This window comes from Macaca thibetana, chromosome 15 (genome assembly GCF_024542745.1).
Source record: "Macaca thibetana thibetana isolate TM-01 chromosome 15, ASM2454274v1, whole genome shotgun sequence".
Taxonomy (NCBI): Eukaryota; Metazoa; Chordata; class Mammalia; order Primates; family Cercopithecidae; genus Macaca; species Macaca thibetana.
This window is the reverse complement of record NC_065592.1, coordinates 53494734-53511837: the sequence shown is the minus strand read 5'-3', so window position 1 is coordinate 53511837 and position 17104 is coordinate 53494734. Positions and strand designations below refer to the sequence as shown.

The 17104-nt window shown below is 40.5% G+C and overlaps 1 protein-coding gene across 2 annotated transcripts in view; it reads left to right on the top strand.

The window, feature by feature from the left end:
• Positions 1-17104, top strand: part of TEK (TEK receptor tyrosine kinase) — a 122245-nt gene that overhangs the window by 84163 nt on the left and 20978 nt on the right. Inside the window, exons 10-15 of one of the 2 annotated variants that reach the window (XM_050761979.1) lie at positions 650-811; positions 2611-2745; positions 7440-7724; positions 12944-13243; positions 15051-15202; positions 16715-16925. In XM_050761979.1, the coding sequence (XP_050617936.1) occupies positions 650-811; positions 2611-2745; positions 7440-7724; positions 12944-13243; positions 15051-15202; positions 16715-16925 (1245 nt within the window). Of the gene's footprint in view, positions 1-649; positions 812-2610; positions 2746-7439; positions 7725-12943; positions 13244-15050; positions 15206-16714; positions 16926-17104 lie in introns of both variants that reach the window. The other variant, XM_050761978.1, reaches the window with a different exon arrangement.

The window sequence follows — 17104 nt, the reverse complement described above, 5'->3', positions numbered from 1 at the left end:
GAGAGAATATGAATGATGATCTAGAAGACCAATATCAAATAATCAAATAATCATACTACAAAGAGTAATAAACTCTAAAAATCGCCATGAAGGAAAAGTAGAGGTTCTGTGGAAGCATACAATACCTTAATTCAGGTTCTATGATAGCCGCCTGTGAAATATGCACATCAGAGCTAAGAATTAACTGGGAGAATAATGGGAGGTAAAGCATTCCTTGCAGGAGAGTAGCATCCACAAAGAATCTAAGGAAAGGAGGTTCATGCTTTGTTAGTTGGATGAAGGGAAAGGTCAGTGGGATTGGAGGTTACTAGGTGAGGGGAAGAGGAGGCTGGAGAGTGGGCAGGGGCTCAATCGCTCAAGGCCTGGCTAGTCATGGTATGAATTTTTGGTTTTATCCTACATGTGATAAGAATCCATTGAAGGGTCTTGAGTAAAGGGGCACATTTATTTTAAGGAAGCACTTTGAGGATAATGGGTTGGGGAAGCAAAAGCAAAGCAGAGAGCTTAGAGAGCAGGTGATCTCCCTGAGTCTGGGCAGAAAACTTTAAGAGAACTTTGTCGGACATGTAAAACACATCTTTTACCTCCACCTAAGAACAATCAAACCTCAAAGCTGAAGGACTAATTTGTCTTCTGAAATTGTATTTAGTTCTTCCAAAGCCCCTGAATGCCCCAAACGTGATTGACACTGGACATAACTTTGCTGTCATCAACATCAGCTCTGAGCCTTACTTTGGGGATGGACCAATCAAATCCAAGAAGCTTCTATACAAACCAGTTAATCACTATGAGGCTTGGCGACATATTCAAGGTAAGCTTTGGACAGGATAGATGCCAGCTGGGGATGTGGCACCAGGAGAAATATTTTTCTCCAAATCTAGAAATTCCCTTCTCCCTGCCTCAATCCTCTACCCCAAGGTGGTGGCTGTTGTAGAGGATTCCATTTCAGAGTATTCAAGAGAGAGTGCAGGGGGCCTCTGAGCTCTGGCCTCTAACTTTCTGGAAGTCACTGTGTGCTCTGGAACACAGAACCAGCTCACACCATGAGTTATATCTATATCAATATTTCTTTCTGGATCTCCAGTCCTGTTTTTAGTTATTCTGTCTTGCCTGGTCATCGTGAAAGACACTTGTTTACACCATGAATATGGTAGCAGGAAAGTCCAGAGCCTGCTATGAAGGGCAGAGAGGCTTAATCTGCCTAAATCCTGGGGGTGATTGTTGCTGCTGTATTGAGTTGCTTATTCCTTTTCTCATTTCATGTCTTGCCCTGTCCTGCAGACTCTTAACACAGAGAAATTTTTAAAGGAATTTGAACCTGCAAAGTTTGGGCTGTGGCAGACTGGAACGGGCTGTGGGGACAAGGACAGGCAAAGAGAGCTACAGGCCCCTCCCCTAACTTCCTGAAAGAAAAAAATAATTGAACAAAATGTGACAAAATGCCAAAAGTTCATGAAAACAGTTGAATTTATTTTGAAACACAAATTACATTTGTTGCATGATAATGTAAAATCACAATTTTAAAAAGCAAAGGCAGCATTATCAGTGACCATGCTGCTTCCATTGGACCATCCTATGAAAAGACCTGCCACTAGCATGCTTGTAGGCAGCATGTCCTCCTCCACCCATACCTTTGTCTTACTATGCCTATGATTTCCTTAAAATGACCCTCTATTTACTATATGGAGGTAATTAAGGAAACTCCAGAAAAAAAAAGAGAAGAGGAGGAGGGTTTTGGGCTGAATAACACTAGCTGACCCGGGTAGACCGGATAAAATGGTATTATTACTGAGTCCTTCATGTACTATTGTAGATTCTATCAAAATTCAGAATTCCAGGGATGTCAGGCTGATTTGCTGAATTGCTGTTTCCAACATCAGTGGCTAGGTCTTTTGCTGTCATATGGTGGTAATAATGCATCACCTTTTTCTACAAGTGGACATTGACAAAGTGGTCTTCTAAGAACTGTTAAACACATCCCAGTGTTTTTCTTACCAAGTAGGAATTTATCATATGGTAAGGCAGAAATTTATCTTTGCAATATCCATTGAGAAACAGAGGCTGACTAAAGCAAATAGGTAAGGAGAAAAGAGGCAGATACCATTTGTTTATGGGTACTATTGTCAAGGACTTCAGAATGCTCCATTGTGATAGTATGACCATTACAAATCAGTTATCTGGTCATTTTGAGCAAACCTCCTGAGCATCTTTTTCTCGATAGCTTGATTGCAATCAGTGAACATACTTGAAAATAGTAGCAATTAAATTATTTTATTCTAATTGAGTATTCCCCAAATCTGGTATTCCATATAGTAGAAGATTTGTGAGGTTTTATTCTACAAATGAAAAGACAAAAGCACCAGGGCAGAAATGTGTAAGTGGCACAGAAATACACACTTGAATGTGTACATTGTAACCTGGAAACATTTCAAAAGCCTAATTTTCCTCATATTAGGAAGGATGAGGCCTTGAAGATGGAATTGCCTCTCTGCTTCACTAAGACATAGTTTTGAAAACCTAAAATTAGCTCCCATCACAATAACAACAACCCTGGCTTAAGGAATGTAAGAGAATGCCAACTTAAGTTTACTGGACTTTTTCTCTTCTCAGTGACAAATGAGATTGTTACACTCAACCATTTGGAACCTCGAACAGAATATGAACTCTGCGTGCAACTGGTCCGTCGTGGAGAGGGTGGGGAAGGGCATCCTGGACCTGTGAGACGCTTCACAACAGCTTCTATCGGTCAGTGGAAGCCAGCACACATTTATTCATGAGCTGGGTGGGAGGGAGAGGAAGGGGAAAGAGGAAGGAAGACCAGGAAGGGTGGTGGTGGGTGAGTGGGTGGGTGGGGATGGAGGTGGCAGGAGTTTGCTTTTGAATGGGTGGGAAAGTGACAGGAAGGCTAGCAACTTCAAGCCAAACTGTTCCTTTATTTGGGTTGGACTCCTGGTCTGTCTCCCTGGGGGAGGAGGTCTGCCGCACTCTGTAGGGACAGAGAAGGAAGCAGATGAGCCTTCAGGAAGGCAGGGCCTCCCCTAGGAGTTGGGATTTACACAGCAGCAACTGTGCTGAGCTTCAGCTCCTGCATTTTATCACTGGCTTCCTGTTTCCATCTTAAGGGCCCAGGCCAGGCTCTTGCCACAGGCATATTTCAGAAGTCCCAGTTTATTTATTTTCAAAAATAATTTCTAATTTTTCAAAGTAATTCATGTGCAGAGTCACGACATCAAATAGAATAAGAAGCTTTTATCTGAAGAACATTCCCCTGCTCCACCCTCCACCTCCCAGTCCTGCTTCCTATAGGTAGCCACTTTCATCTCCTTAAGCTGTTTCTTATATTTACCTCCCTTTTCTAAATCAGTGGTTCTCAAACATAAGTGTCCATCAGAATCATTCAGAGAGTTTGTTAAAAGATATTTCTGGGCTGGGCACGGTGGCTCACACCTGTAATCCCAGCACTTTGGGAGGCCAAGGTGGACGGATCACAAGGTCAGGAGATCGAGACCACGGTAAAACCCCGTCTCTACTAAAAATACAAAAAATTAGCCAGGCACGGTGGCGGGCGCCTGTAGTCCCAGCTAGCTACTTGGGAGGCTGAGGCAGGAGAATGGCAGGAACCTGGGAGGCGGAGCTTGCAGTGAGCCGAGATCGCACCACTGCACTCCAGCCAGGGGGACAGAGCAAGACTCCGTCTCAAAAAAAAAAAAAAAAAAAAAAAAAGGTTTTTCTGGGCCTCATCCCCAGAGTTTCTGATTCAATGGTTTCGAGGTGAGGATGAACCCCGGCCTCAATAATTTTGCATTTCTAGTAGGTTCAATAATTTTGCATTTCTAGTAGGTTCCCAAGTGATGCTTGATGCTGCTGGTCCTGGGTCCACATGTTCTAGATAACATGTGTAAAATTATTTCTTGATTTATCAGTGGTGTTTTGTATTGATTGGCCTTCTATCGCGTTAACTTTGTGAAGCCTCCTTGATGCTAACCTGACTTCCGGCTTTCTGTTACCCAGGTACCCTCCATTGAAATACTGGAGTGATCTTTTGTAAGGTTCCATTCTGGTTCTTCGAATTGTTCACTGTGTATAACCATTCTGTTACTATCTCTTGGTCAGTGCTTTATACTTTCAACTTCATATATATTTAATTTGTATCACCTAGGAAAGTAAGAATTATCATCTTCCCTATTTTATAGATTGAAAAGTAGAGACTCAGAGTACTTAATAACAGTAAGATGCATCACCATACTAAATCTTCAGGCTTCATATCTTTGTGTTTTAGAGCCAGAATCTTGCTCTGTCACTCAGGCTGGAGTACAGTGGTTTGATCATCACTCATTACAGTCTCTATCTCCTGGGCTCAAGTCATGCTCCCACATCAGCCTCCCGAGTAGCTGGGACTACAGGCACACCACCACATCTGGCTACTTTAAACATTTTTTTGTAGAGACGGGGTCTTGCTGTGTTGCCCAGGCTGGTCTTAAACTCCTGCCTCAAGCAGTCCCCCAGCCTCGGCCTCTCAACGTGTTAGGATTACAGGGATGAACCACCACTCCCAGTCCAGGCTCCATATCCTTTTGTTTCTCCAGTTATTATTTCTACCTAGAATCCCAAAGGCACCAGCTTCTTATCCCAGTTCACAGATTTGCCTGTGTTTTACTCCATTTACTAAAGGCAGAAGGATATGTTATGATCGAGTGAAAAAACTAGGAAGAACATCCACTTTTCTTCTGCGGAGATTGTGTGTGCACCCTTAACAGAAACATCTTTTCTTCACACCACCCACGTAGTTTTTATTTTACCAGCAGCATCCTTAAAGAACCTAATGAGACTCAAAAGCTACTCTGAGGCTTATAGAAGCATTACACACAAGTAAGAAATGGCTTCTTGGGGGCCCACCAGGTTGTGAATATAGAAAATAAACCCAGAAACTATATAGAGCGGAAAAAAGGGACCTCTACAACCATGACCCAAGGGATCCCTGACACGTCATCATGATACTGCTAAAAGGCAAATGGTAGTTAATTCTCTCTCAAGTCACTGTTGGTGAGTCAAAAGGGGAAGGTCATAGACTGACTCAGATGGAAAGTATTTATGGAACAGAACATAAAACACAGCCCCACACTGTACTGTCTTCTGCCCTCAGAATATGTTCCAGCCAGGAGGGGTCTCAGAATATTTCAAAGCAGTTCTCAGGGATAGGCGGGAAGGGAATTATTGAAGGTTCTTCTTTTCCCATCATTTGAATTTTGCTGATGTTTGCTTTTCATTTCATCTGGCAGTTGCACTGTTGATGTGTGTTGATTGAGGTGGTGAAGGCCAGGGAGTCCGGGAGGGGAAGGAAGAGAACACTTTCTGAACATATTGCAGAAAGGGGCAGACAGGGAGGGGTATGGGGTAATCATGTTCCCAAAGGGAAGGAAAAGGGGAAATGACTATTTGTTGGGTTACTCTTCTGTACCAGGCGCAGGCTTGGGAGGTATACATGTATTCTCCAAAATATCAACTCCCCATTCTCCCTTGTCATTGCAAACCTGCCTAAACCACTCTGGATGGCTATTTTGGAGGTTAAACTTCAGAGGTTAACAAGAGGAGATGACATCACCTCTCTCCATTTGCAAAGGTTACAGAGAAAGGGCCATCAGACCTTTTGCATAATGCCAAGCAAATGCATGCCTGGCTGCTGGTTCTCACTAGTCTGAGGGTAGTCAGAACCGGGCTGGTGGGACTTAATTCCCAGTAGATGGAGACAGACCCTTCTTCTCACCTCGAACCGAGAGTAAGAGCAGTGTTTCTCAACCTTTAAAAAAAAAAGTATTGCTCATCCCCAGTGAGCTGTTTCACATACGTTTGTCCGAGTAGATCCTGCCTCCCATGAAATTTTAATACCACAGATATGCTCTGTTTCTGTTTCTGTATTATGGTCCTTTGTAAACAACTGTAGTAATCTGAAATTTTCTCATGCACCAAGAATGACTTTTTTGCCCCATAGGGGTGATTGTGTCCCTACTGAGAATGCATGAATTAGAGGATCTCTATCCTACGTTTTGGAAGGACTTTATATCCGGAATTTAAAAATCAGTTTACTATTATTAACTGAAAACACACTATTTCCTCCTTTGTCCAGTAACGTAGGACATCTTGAAAGAAGGAAGGGAGGGAGGAAACCAATGTTAATAGAGCCTCTAACACCTTCCAAGCATTTTCACATCCATTGTGTCACTTATTACTCCTGAGTCTGGAAGATGGATATTTTAATTTTATTTTACAGGTGAACTTGGAGAGATTATGGATTTGTCCAAGGTTGCAAAAGTAAAGTGGCGTGTTCCTGTCTCTCTGATTTTAAAACCCATATTATTTCTATTCAGTGACGTCTTGGTAGCCCAGGCTCCTGTGGGTGATTATGGCCAGGCATCACGTAGTCATGGCGGATACCTTGATGTGATCAGAGCAGGAATAGGCCTGGCCCTGCCACCACAGCTGTATGATTTCTGAAATTCTTGCTAAGGGGAAGGAACCCCCAAATTGCTTTACAATGTATTGCTCAAAATGGTAACAGAAACGGTAAATACTCGCCCATAATCCCATAACCTTGGCAAATCTACTGTTTTGATTTTTATCAGTTTCCTTCCTATCCTTCACCATTGTAGACATAACTTTTACCATGTCTACATGCACTTGAAGTCTTTTTATTGGGCTTTCATACTTTTCCTAATTATCTATTTTTCCACTGGATGGCTGTATCATAATTTATTAAAGCAGTTTCCTATTTTGAGTGTTTAGGTTTCTTCCAATTGTTTGCTAATATAAATAATGTAATGAATCATTTTGGTAGGAAAAAAAGTATCATATGGCCACTTGCTTGTGTTTCTTTGATAGCTTATGAAGTTGTATATTATTCTAGAAGCCAAGGTTACTCTTAAAAGGTGCCCTTTAGCACTGTCATTGCCTCCACCCTTGTATTAGTCTGTACTTGCATTGCTATAAAGAAATAATTGAGACTGGGTAATTTAGAAGAAAAGAGGTTTGGCTTTTTACCAAACCAAACAGTAAAAACAGTAACCATTGGCTCATGGTTCTGCGTGCTATATAGGAAGTATCTGCTTTTGGGGAGGCCTGAGTGAGCTTTTACTCGTGGCAGAAGGCAAGGTGGGAGCAGGCACTTTGCATGGTGAAAGCAGGAGCAAAAGAGTGAGGGGGGCCATGCTATACACTTTTAAATGACCAGCTTTCATCAGAACTCACTCAGTATCAGGAGGACAGCACCAAGGGGGATGGTGCTAAACCATTCATGGGAAGTCACCCTCATCAGCCAATCACCTCCCACCAGGCCCCACCTCCAACATTGGGGATTACATTTCAACATGAGATTTGGGTGGGGACATTCATCCAAACTATATCAACTGTATTATAAAAATAATGATTTTTCTGGATTCTCCTAGGACTCCCTCCTCCAAGAGGTCTAAATCTCCTGCCTAAAAGTCAGACCACTCTAAATTTGACCTGGCAACCAATATTTCCAAGCTCAGAAGATGACTTTTATGTTGAAGTGGAGAGAAGGTCTGTGCAAAAAAGTGATCAGCAGAATATTAAAGTTCCAGGCAACTTGACTTCAGTGCTACTTAACAACTTACATCCCAGGGAGCAGTACGTGGTCCGAGCTAGAGTTAACACCAAGGCCCAGGGGGAATGGAGTGAAGATCTCACTGCTTGGACCCTTAGTGACAGTAAGTAATTCATGCTGCTCCAGCCTCATCTGAGCAATAAGGGGCTACCGCCATTCAGACTTAGCTAACATCACTTCAAGTCTATTGGAAATTGTGAAAGAAAGTTGGTTGTGAGAGAAGGCTAATTAGCGCCCCCCACCTAATCATTTTAATAACTTGCAATATATAACATATGTTTGGATTTGCAATAATTCAGGCGGGGCTGTGCTAAAATTTACCTTCCCTTGGTGTGTAGTTGCTTATTTAGTAAATTAGTAACAAGAAGAAGGTTTTCTAGGGCTTGTTGAACCATTTATGGGGTAGTTTTGAAGAATCATCATATATCTACATGTACATAGATGTCAGTTAATTCCAGATGGATCTTTCCTAATCTTAAAAACCAAATAACTTTGCTTGAAACCCCTTGAAAACAGGTAATTTTAAAAGTTAAATCTAAGAGTAATAAAATGACTTTTTTCCAAAGTATTTTGCATTTCAGGCTTTTCTCTATTTCAGATTGGTCATTTAAAATTAATGGGAAATCCTTGGGTTTCTTTGTAGTATTTGAAAGTCTATTCATCACCAAGCAGAGAGTTTGATTTTGATGCACTGAAATTAGAATTGTGTGCATTTGGAACCCTTGGAAAGATAAACTATTTCTTGGCCACACACACTACCACTTAAGTCAGGATCATGCGGTCTGTGGCCTTACCACCCTGAACATTGCTGAATCTCGTTGATCCTGGAAGCTAAGCAGGGTCAGGCCTGCATGGGAGATTATGTGGTCCCTTGCCAGCTCCCAGAGTCTGAGGCTCTCTTTGCAGCTGGTTCTCCACTTCCTCAGGAACAGGTGTGGAAGCTGGCTTAGTGTTTCTCCAGCCACTCTTTTATTGCATCAGTGACATATGAAAGTCTGAATTGTTTTGCCAGTGTTTAGGGATTCTTCATATGAATTTTTTAATTCTGTGAAATTTCCAAGGTGCAGAATCATGCTAACAGTAACACAACAATCACATTCCTACCATCCAGAATTAACAACTGTTAACATTTTGTCATATTTGCTTTCAGCATTTTGTTGTTGACTTAACAGGGGTAATAACCCACTGCAGGTGTATCAATATCTCCCGCAACTGTTACCCCATTCCATTTCTATTCCCCTCTCCCAAGAGACAACCAAAATTATGGGTTTGTTAAGTATATTTCCATTTAATGTTGTGTGTATATATATATTTTGAGACAAGGTTATTGCTCTGTTGCCCAGGCTGGGGAGCAGTGGTGCCATTATGGCTTCTGCAGCCTTGGCTTCCTGGGCCCAAGCAATCCTCCCACCTCAGCCTCCTGAGTAGCTGGGACCACAGGCACACGCCACCACACCTGACTCATTTTCAAAAACTTTTTGGAGAGATGGGATCTCCCTATGTTGTTTAGGCTGGTCTGGAACTCCTGGGCTCAAGCAATCTTCCCGCCTTCGCCTCCCAAAGTGCTGGAATTACAGGCATGAGCCACTGTGCCAAGTGCCGTGTTCTATAATTTTAATACCTCTGAAAGTATACACATGCATACATATCATTCTCCATTTTTTGAATGAACATTATTAATTTTATCTATCCATGTTAATTTATTTAGCTTTGATGCATGCCATTGTAACTTCTGTATACTAGTCTGTCTTATGAATGTATCTTGTGATTCATCCACTCCCTTTTAGATGGAGATGTAGGTTTTTTCATTTTTTACTATCATGAACAAAATGCAATGCCCATTCTTATGCATGTCTCCATGCGCATAGACAGGTGTGAGAGTTTTTCTAGGGAACAGGTCCAGTGGTGGAACTCATGGGTTATTTCCCTCTAAAGTGGTTAGTCAGTGTGTACTATGTTCAGGAGCGTATGGCAGTGCCGTTTTCCTTATACCCATCTCTGTGTCTATATCCTTTCCCTCCATCACTCGATAGTGTCACACCTTTTTATTTTCACATATCTCAAAAGCAAAATATGGTACCTCGTTGTTAATTTCAATTTTGATTTCCTTGATAGCTAGCAAAGGTGAGCATCTTTTTATGTTAATTGTTCATCTGGATGTCCTCTTTTTTGATATACTTATTGATATCCTTTGCTCATTTGGAATAGGTCGTCTTACTGACTGGTAAAAATTATTTGTGTAATCTAAATACTTTGTTATGTATATTGCAAATATATTCTTCTACTCCCTTTATTGTAACCTTGTTTGTGGTGGCTTTTAACCCGCAGACACTTGACATTTTGATGCAATTGGACCTGTCAGTATTTGCCTGTATGATTTATACTTTTTGCATTTTGGAATTATTCCCTATCCCAAGGTCATAAACATATTCTGTGTGTTTTTCCTAGTAGTTCTAGTGTTGTTTTGTGTATTTAGGTCTTTAAGATATAGGATTGTTATTTTGGGGTACAGTATATTTTAATACTTTTATTTTAACCTTATTTATTCACATATGGCATGTCAGTAGTCCCAATGCCACGTATTGAGTAGTCCCCATGGTGAACTGTGATGCTTTCTGTATCATATGCCAGGTTCTCATATTCATTTTGCATCTATTTCTGGGTGTTCTGTTCTCTTCCATTGATCTGTTTGTTCCGGCACAATTTCTAGCATATTCAAATTAACTAGAGACTTGTGAAATGTCAGTAACTGTGGGATGAATCACTGTTTCCTATTTCAAAATTGTCTTAGGTGCTCACTCACTATTCTATATAAGTTTCATCCTCATTAGAATGATACACTCTCAAAATCACACTACCAGTATCATATTTATAGGATTAAACAAAAACTAGTTAATAGTTACTGGGAGTCAACTTGCCTTGGATGGTTGTATGAAGTTTGATGGAGGGTCAATGCTGGTGGTGGTAGTAGGGATGTGAGATTGGCAGGGTAGGATTTGATCCCTGTGGGGTCAGGAAATCTGAGGAAGGAGGATGTGAATGAGAACATCTCATTTTTACCTGAAAATATTTGTTAATATGCTGTGTTGTCATTGGCTGATCATGTATATTCACAAGTAAAATTAATACTTCCAGTTACAAAGTTTGTGTTGGTTTCCAGCCTAGCAATTCCATCTTGTCCAGGGGTAAGAAGTGGAGTGTTAGATTTGGCATATCACCCCAATTATATGTTAAAAATAATATATGTGTGTTATGTTTTCCTGTTGGAAAACATTTACATGGGGAGTATTTGACCCTTACAATGACTTTTTGAGGAAGGTAGAGTAAGAGTGATTATCACATTTAACAGATGAGGAACCTGAGGCACAGAAGAGGGTAAGTGACTTGCCCAAAATTATGGAACTAGTATGGCATGGGGATGGATTAGGATTCTAATCCACATTTTATTTCTATTTTTTTGTTTTTTCTCCAACTACGCTACAAATGTCTTCCACTTGTCTCTTTGGATGGGCAACCCACTGCTTCAAAGCAACTATGGTTCTAGAGGTTCTTTAGTAGTGATATCCTATTTCTAAATTGTTTAAGGTCTGGTTAGTGTTTCCTAAAGCATTTTAGAAGCTATTTTAGAGTCACCCAGAGAACCTGCTAAAATGTAGATTGCTGGGTCCAGACCCACTGAATTTAAATCAAAGGTTTATTGAGCTATCCCTAAGAGTGACTCCTTTCAAGCATAAAATGGATAAGTTGGTAGATGCAAATTTATGATTTTTAGTTGGCACAAAAATTATATTCATTATTTTTCTAACAATCATCTAAAAGACACTGCTACTTTTTGTGACAGGCCTAGAAGACCACTGGTTTATGAAGTTAAATTTTTTTGAGCCACAACTATACAAATATAAATATGTGATGATAGTAATCTGAAAATGTTGGTATTTCTATCACCCCTTCAATCTCCTGTGGGAAGAAAGACTATTGTACATTTTTATAAAACTATACAAAATACTTGGTACTGGATGTAAAGAAAGTTAAGACATACTGATGATTAATTGTGATTTTTGGATACTGTACCACCTGCTACACATAGAACATAACAATTAGATTTGGAAGGTTCTAAATCCAATACCTAATTCTCATAAATTGCCATAGTGCCCTAAAGAGTAACAAGGGGGAATCAACATAATGAAAAGAAGAAATTTAAAATAGAAAGGATGTACCTTGAGATACTTCTCAAAGGTTCTAATTTGTTTATAAGTAGTAACTTTCATGTGGAAAAACAATGGTGTATGGAATGAAATAGCCTACGTCTACTATTCACCTTTTGGGACGAGTACAAAACCCTTAAATTTTTGAAGTTTCAGTTTTCTCATCTCTAAAATGTGGATCATAAAAATCTCAGTACTGTGTGGTTATACAAGTCAAGAGAGTGTCTGCATGTGGAAGCACATTGTAAATAGCCTCATAAATTGTAAGTTCAGTTACTATTAAGGACAAGAGCTCAAATCCATTCTTTTCCCGGATCAAATAGGCTTAACCTTTATCGGGTCATGAACTTCCCTTCTAGCCTGTGCCCTTTAGAGTTTGAGTGAGAATGTAGTGATGATGCAGTGCCTGCCATCTCCACATGTAGAAAACCTCAAGGCATCTCTTTCTCATCCTGCCTATGTCCCTGAATGGAATGTGATTCTACTTTTCCCCAAATCCCTATAATACTTTGTCTACTAAAAGTTATTAGCACATTTTCTCATGTATACACTGACCTGCCAGTTGCTCCATAAATTTAGGGCAAGGACAGACCACATGACACTAAGACTATGGACTACAGAGCCAGACTGCCAGGAGGTGAATCTTGTTTCTTCTACTTAACAGTAGTGTCACCATGGCTAAGTCACTTAATCTGTCCAGACCTCAGCACTTACAGAAAGACTGCTATGAAGAGGAAGTGAGTTAATATATACAAGAGCCTAGATCAATGCCTGCCATATTGTAAGCACTATATAAATGCCAGCCCTCATAAGCTTTCCATTCTTCCCAGCATCAAGAATAGTAAGCACAGGTTTGTGGAATAACAATTTCTAAGGCCTTCATTTAGTGTCAAGATGACTAATAGATGATATGTGTGTTGCCATTTCCCTGACTGTGCCACTCTTTCAAGTCTGCATGGAGTCCAGTAGCCACTACCAATTGATTGGAATACGATCTGAGGAAACATCTGTTTGCCTTTCATGGTTTATGAGGGGACGTGAACCCTATCTCAAAAGCATAATGATCTAAGACATGGTAGTATATCTTAATTGAATCTTTTTTCTTTTTAATTTCTAGTTCTTCCTCCTCAACCAGAAAACATCAAGATTTCCAACATCACACACTCCTCGGCTGTGATTTCTTGGACAATATTGGATGGCTATTCTATTTCTTCTATTACTATCCGTTACAAGGTTCAAGGCAAGAATGAAGATCAGCACATTGATGTGAAGATAAAGAATGCCACCATCACTCAGTATCAGCTCAAGGGCCTAGAGCCTGAAACAGCTTACCAGGTGGACATTTTTGCAGAGAACAACATAGGGTCAAGCAACCCAGCCTTTTCTCATGAACTAGTGACCCTCCCAGAATCTGAAGGTTGGTTGAATGGACAGGTATTTACGTAGGATTACCGTGCAGCCCTCTAGGCAGCTGGTTTATCAGGACAGGCCTGTGAGATGAAAGCCTATGAAAGGTCGGTGGTTGAATGGACAGGCATTTACAGAGAGGTCCTTAATATCAAAATGCCTCTTAAAAGGATCCCTGTTGGTCCATTTTCTATTGTTAAACCTTAGAATAGATCAGTCTTTCAGCATACCCCATCCAGCAATCTAAGAAGAAAGCTCTAAGGAATATGAATTTTAATTCCAAGGAGAAGAATGTGGGAACTGCTTATAGAAGGCAGGCTGCGCAAGAGCTCCAGTAGGAGGCTCCAAGAACCATGTTTCATTCTTCCTCAAACACTCCTCTTTTAGCTTGGATGACACTGTGCAATTCTGAGTCTTCTTCTACTTTACTGATGCAGGTTATTAGGTCTCCATGTCCACCACTAAGCCCAACCCCAGAAAAAGTATGTTCTTTGAACTAGATAGAGATCCTCTCAGGATGCCATACTGTGCCCATGGTTTGTGATTGATAAAGTCTGTTGAGTGTAATTAAGTGAACAAGGGCCCCATGTGGGTGGAGCTGCAGCAGGAGGATTGACTTCAAGTCTATGCAGAGGCACCTCCTGGCTCTCTGTGTTGTGTACAATGTGTGCCAGAGAATGTGGATGGAGGCAAGTTAGAGGCAAATTTTGAAAGTTTATGATTTGGATTAGAGTCTATTTTTACAGAAAATACTGTAACTAAATCTGAAAACTTCTCAGTTCTCTTGGAGGATTACCTAGACCTTAACAAACAAAATCAAACAAGTCACTTTAACAGTGCTGATTCTTTGGAACATTTTTGAAATGTTCAAGGAATGAAGAGTCTGCCAAATAGAGAAAATCATGGTTTTCAGGTCACACTCTTAGTGAATGCCCCATTTTTTTAAATTACCTGTGTTTTGGCGAAATGTAACTTCCTAAATTCAAGCTATCCATAAAATACCAAGAGAAAAATTTTAAAACAAGACAAAACTAAAAGTTTCTCACCATTCTAGACACCTCTGTATCTGTACATATATAGAGATAGAAGAAAAGATAAATGAGAAGAGAGGGATACTTTTAAGAAGATGGGATCATGTTCTGTGTGCTATTACTAATCAAAATATATCGAGCTTAATTTTATTTAAATTTAAATAAGGGAAAGAAGTAGATTAGACCATAGTCTTTAATAGTTTATTTTGGCCTGAGCCCTAAATTTAATGTTTTTTCCTCTGTCTTTTCCTGTCTTCCTCCCTCCCTCCCTCCCTCTCTTCTTCTATTGGGTATCATTAGGTTTTCTTCATTAACTCTTTAAAACAAGAAATACAGAACAAAATATCTGATAGACTCTAAGCTCTTAGCATCATTGAACTTTAAAGCATTTCTAGGTGGGGAAATTGAGGTTTAGGCAGGTTTAGTCACTCTCTCAAAGTTATACCTCTAGTAATTCCCCCTATTATTCAACATTGTTCATCTGTTTGGGATTCTACTTGGAAATAAAAGTTGAACAAATGACAACTAATGATTAGCATATTGCTAATTGTAACAGCACTTTTGCACATTTTTTTTTTTTTAAATCTTGTAACAATCCTGTGAGTCAGACTCATCTCCACTGAGTTTTGGAATGTAAATGAGTAGCCCAAGGTCATGTAGTGATTAGGTGGCAGGGTGAGGGCTGCTATTAAGTTCCCATTACACTGTGTCTTCTCCCACCTATGGTGTGGGTCTGTTTCTCTACGTAAACTAAACCACCTGCTTCACCTCTGTCTTCCTGCACAGCACCAGCGGACCTCGGAGGGGGGAAGATGCTGCTTATAGCCATCCTTGGCTCTGCTGGAATGACCTGCCTGACTGTGCTGTTGGCCTTTCTGATCATATTGCAATTGAAGAGGGCAAATGTACAAAGGAGAATGGCCCAAGCCTTCCAAAACGTGGTAGTGTCTCATCTTCCTACTACTTAATAAGGGCAAGTCCAAGTACAGGCAGAACCTTCACTTTAAAGATATGGACCAGGAAATTTACTTATAAAGTAAATACTTCCCTTAGGCAAGTCTCATCCTCTCTTTGGCTTCCATTATGAAATGGGAGATAAAAAGTATGACTATATAATTTCTTATCCAAACCAGAACAATTTTAAGAGTGAAAAGGGTGCTCTTAGTAAATTATGCAGGAAACTAGGTCTGCCCCTGCCTGCTGGAATGAGATGTATGGTCATCCTAGTAATAAGTCCGCAGAGATGATATGTTGCAATAGAATGAATTGAACATTTTTGGTAAGGAAGGACAGAGGGTAACCAGACCTCAGTGAGATAGGTAATGATATATTAGACAAGTTTTCCCCACATTTGCCTATTTCTAGTTCCCATTTCTTTCTAATAAGTCCCTCAATCTTATGACCCCTCATATGTATAAGAATTATATATACCTGTGTGTGCCTTCCATTCCTGTGCACCCTCAGTCTGAAGTCAGAGTTCCTGGCACTTGGTACTGCCTCATTTTTTTTTTCTTCATCTAGGAATTCTAACCAGTAGCAAAGGCCTATAAAATGACACTTTACCAAGAGTCATCTTATTTGAGTTCTTTCAGTATACTAAAGCCTGAAAATTTTTCTAGTTTGTGGGTTCAGGCCCTGTAAAATTAATTTGAACCAGACTTTATCAATTCTGTATATAATGCATTGAGTGCAATGATTCAAATGAGGTGTACCCCATGTGCATGAGTCCCCAAGGTTCCCTTCCATGGAGGACAAGAGGAACTTCACTATCTGACTCCATGCCAGAGCTGGCTCAACTCAGGATGTCACTGGAGAGGAAGGGCCAGCAAGGGGGTTGGGAGTGCTGGAGTCTGTCAAAATACCTTTTTCATGGTAGCACCAGCAGCTATTTGAATTCAGGAGAAGGAGATAATGTGTTGGGTTTGGCTCTAAGCTTCAGTCATCTTGTGGCCAGAATGGACTTTGAGATTCTAAGCCTTACTACAGGAGAGAAAGAGTGTGCACTAAAAATAGAGTAGGATCAAGATAATGCTAAGAAGTCTCTCACTGAGGCACATCCTGTGGTTGCCCCATATAGGCTCTCCAAGTTAGCTTCCAAACCAGAACTGAACACTTGCTCATTTCATAGCACTGTAGGGAACTCACATACAACTAATGCAAGAATGGCAAACACATGGCATATGTACTGTTACTCCTTCCTCTGTCACCCTTTACAGACATTGCTAATCAACAAGCTTTTCTGGGGAGGCCCAGAATTGTGCCCATGCAGCCCTGTGGACAGCTGGTTTGTCAGGGCAGGCCTGTGTGATGAAAACCTATTTCCCTTTCCAGTCTAGAGTTAAATATACTATTTCTTTTTTCATCTGGTATGGATGCCAACCAGAAGACATTATGCCCCTTAGAATTATGAAAAATCCTGACACAAAATGATGAAATAATTATTTTTCCAGAGGGAAGAACCAGCTGTGCAGTTCAACTCAGGAACTCTGGCCCTAAACAGGAAGGTCAAAAACAACCCAGATCCTACAATTTACCCAGTGCTTGACTGGAATGACATCAAATTTCAAGATGTGATCGGGGAGGGCAATTTTGGCCAAGTTCTTAAGGCGCGCATCAAGAAGGATGGGTTACGGATGGATGCTGCCATCAAGAGAATGAAAGGTCAGTGGTTGACCAGATAGAGTCAGCATTGCATGAGGGTGTGGAGAAAACTTGATTTCCTGCTGATTCTTTTCTCTATGGTCTTACAAAAAATTCGCATGGTGTCAGACATAGTTGTTATTTGCAACTGAAGACTATGCTTCCTTTGAAGTTGAGCCCGTGATAGTCAGGATATGAAT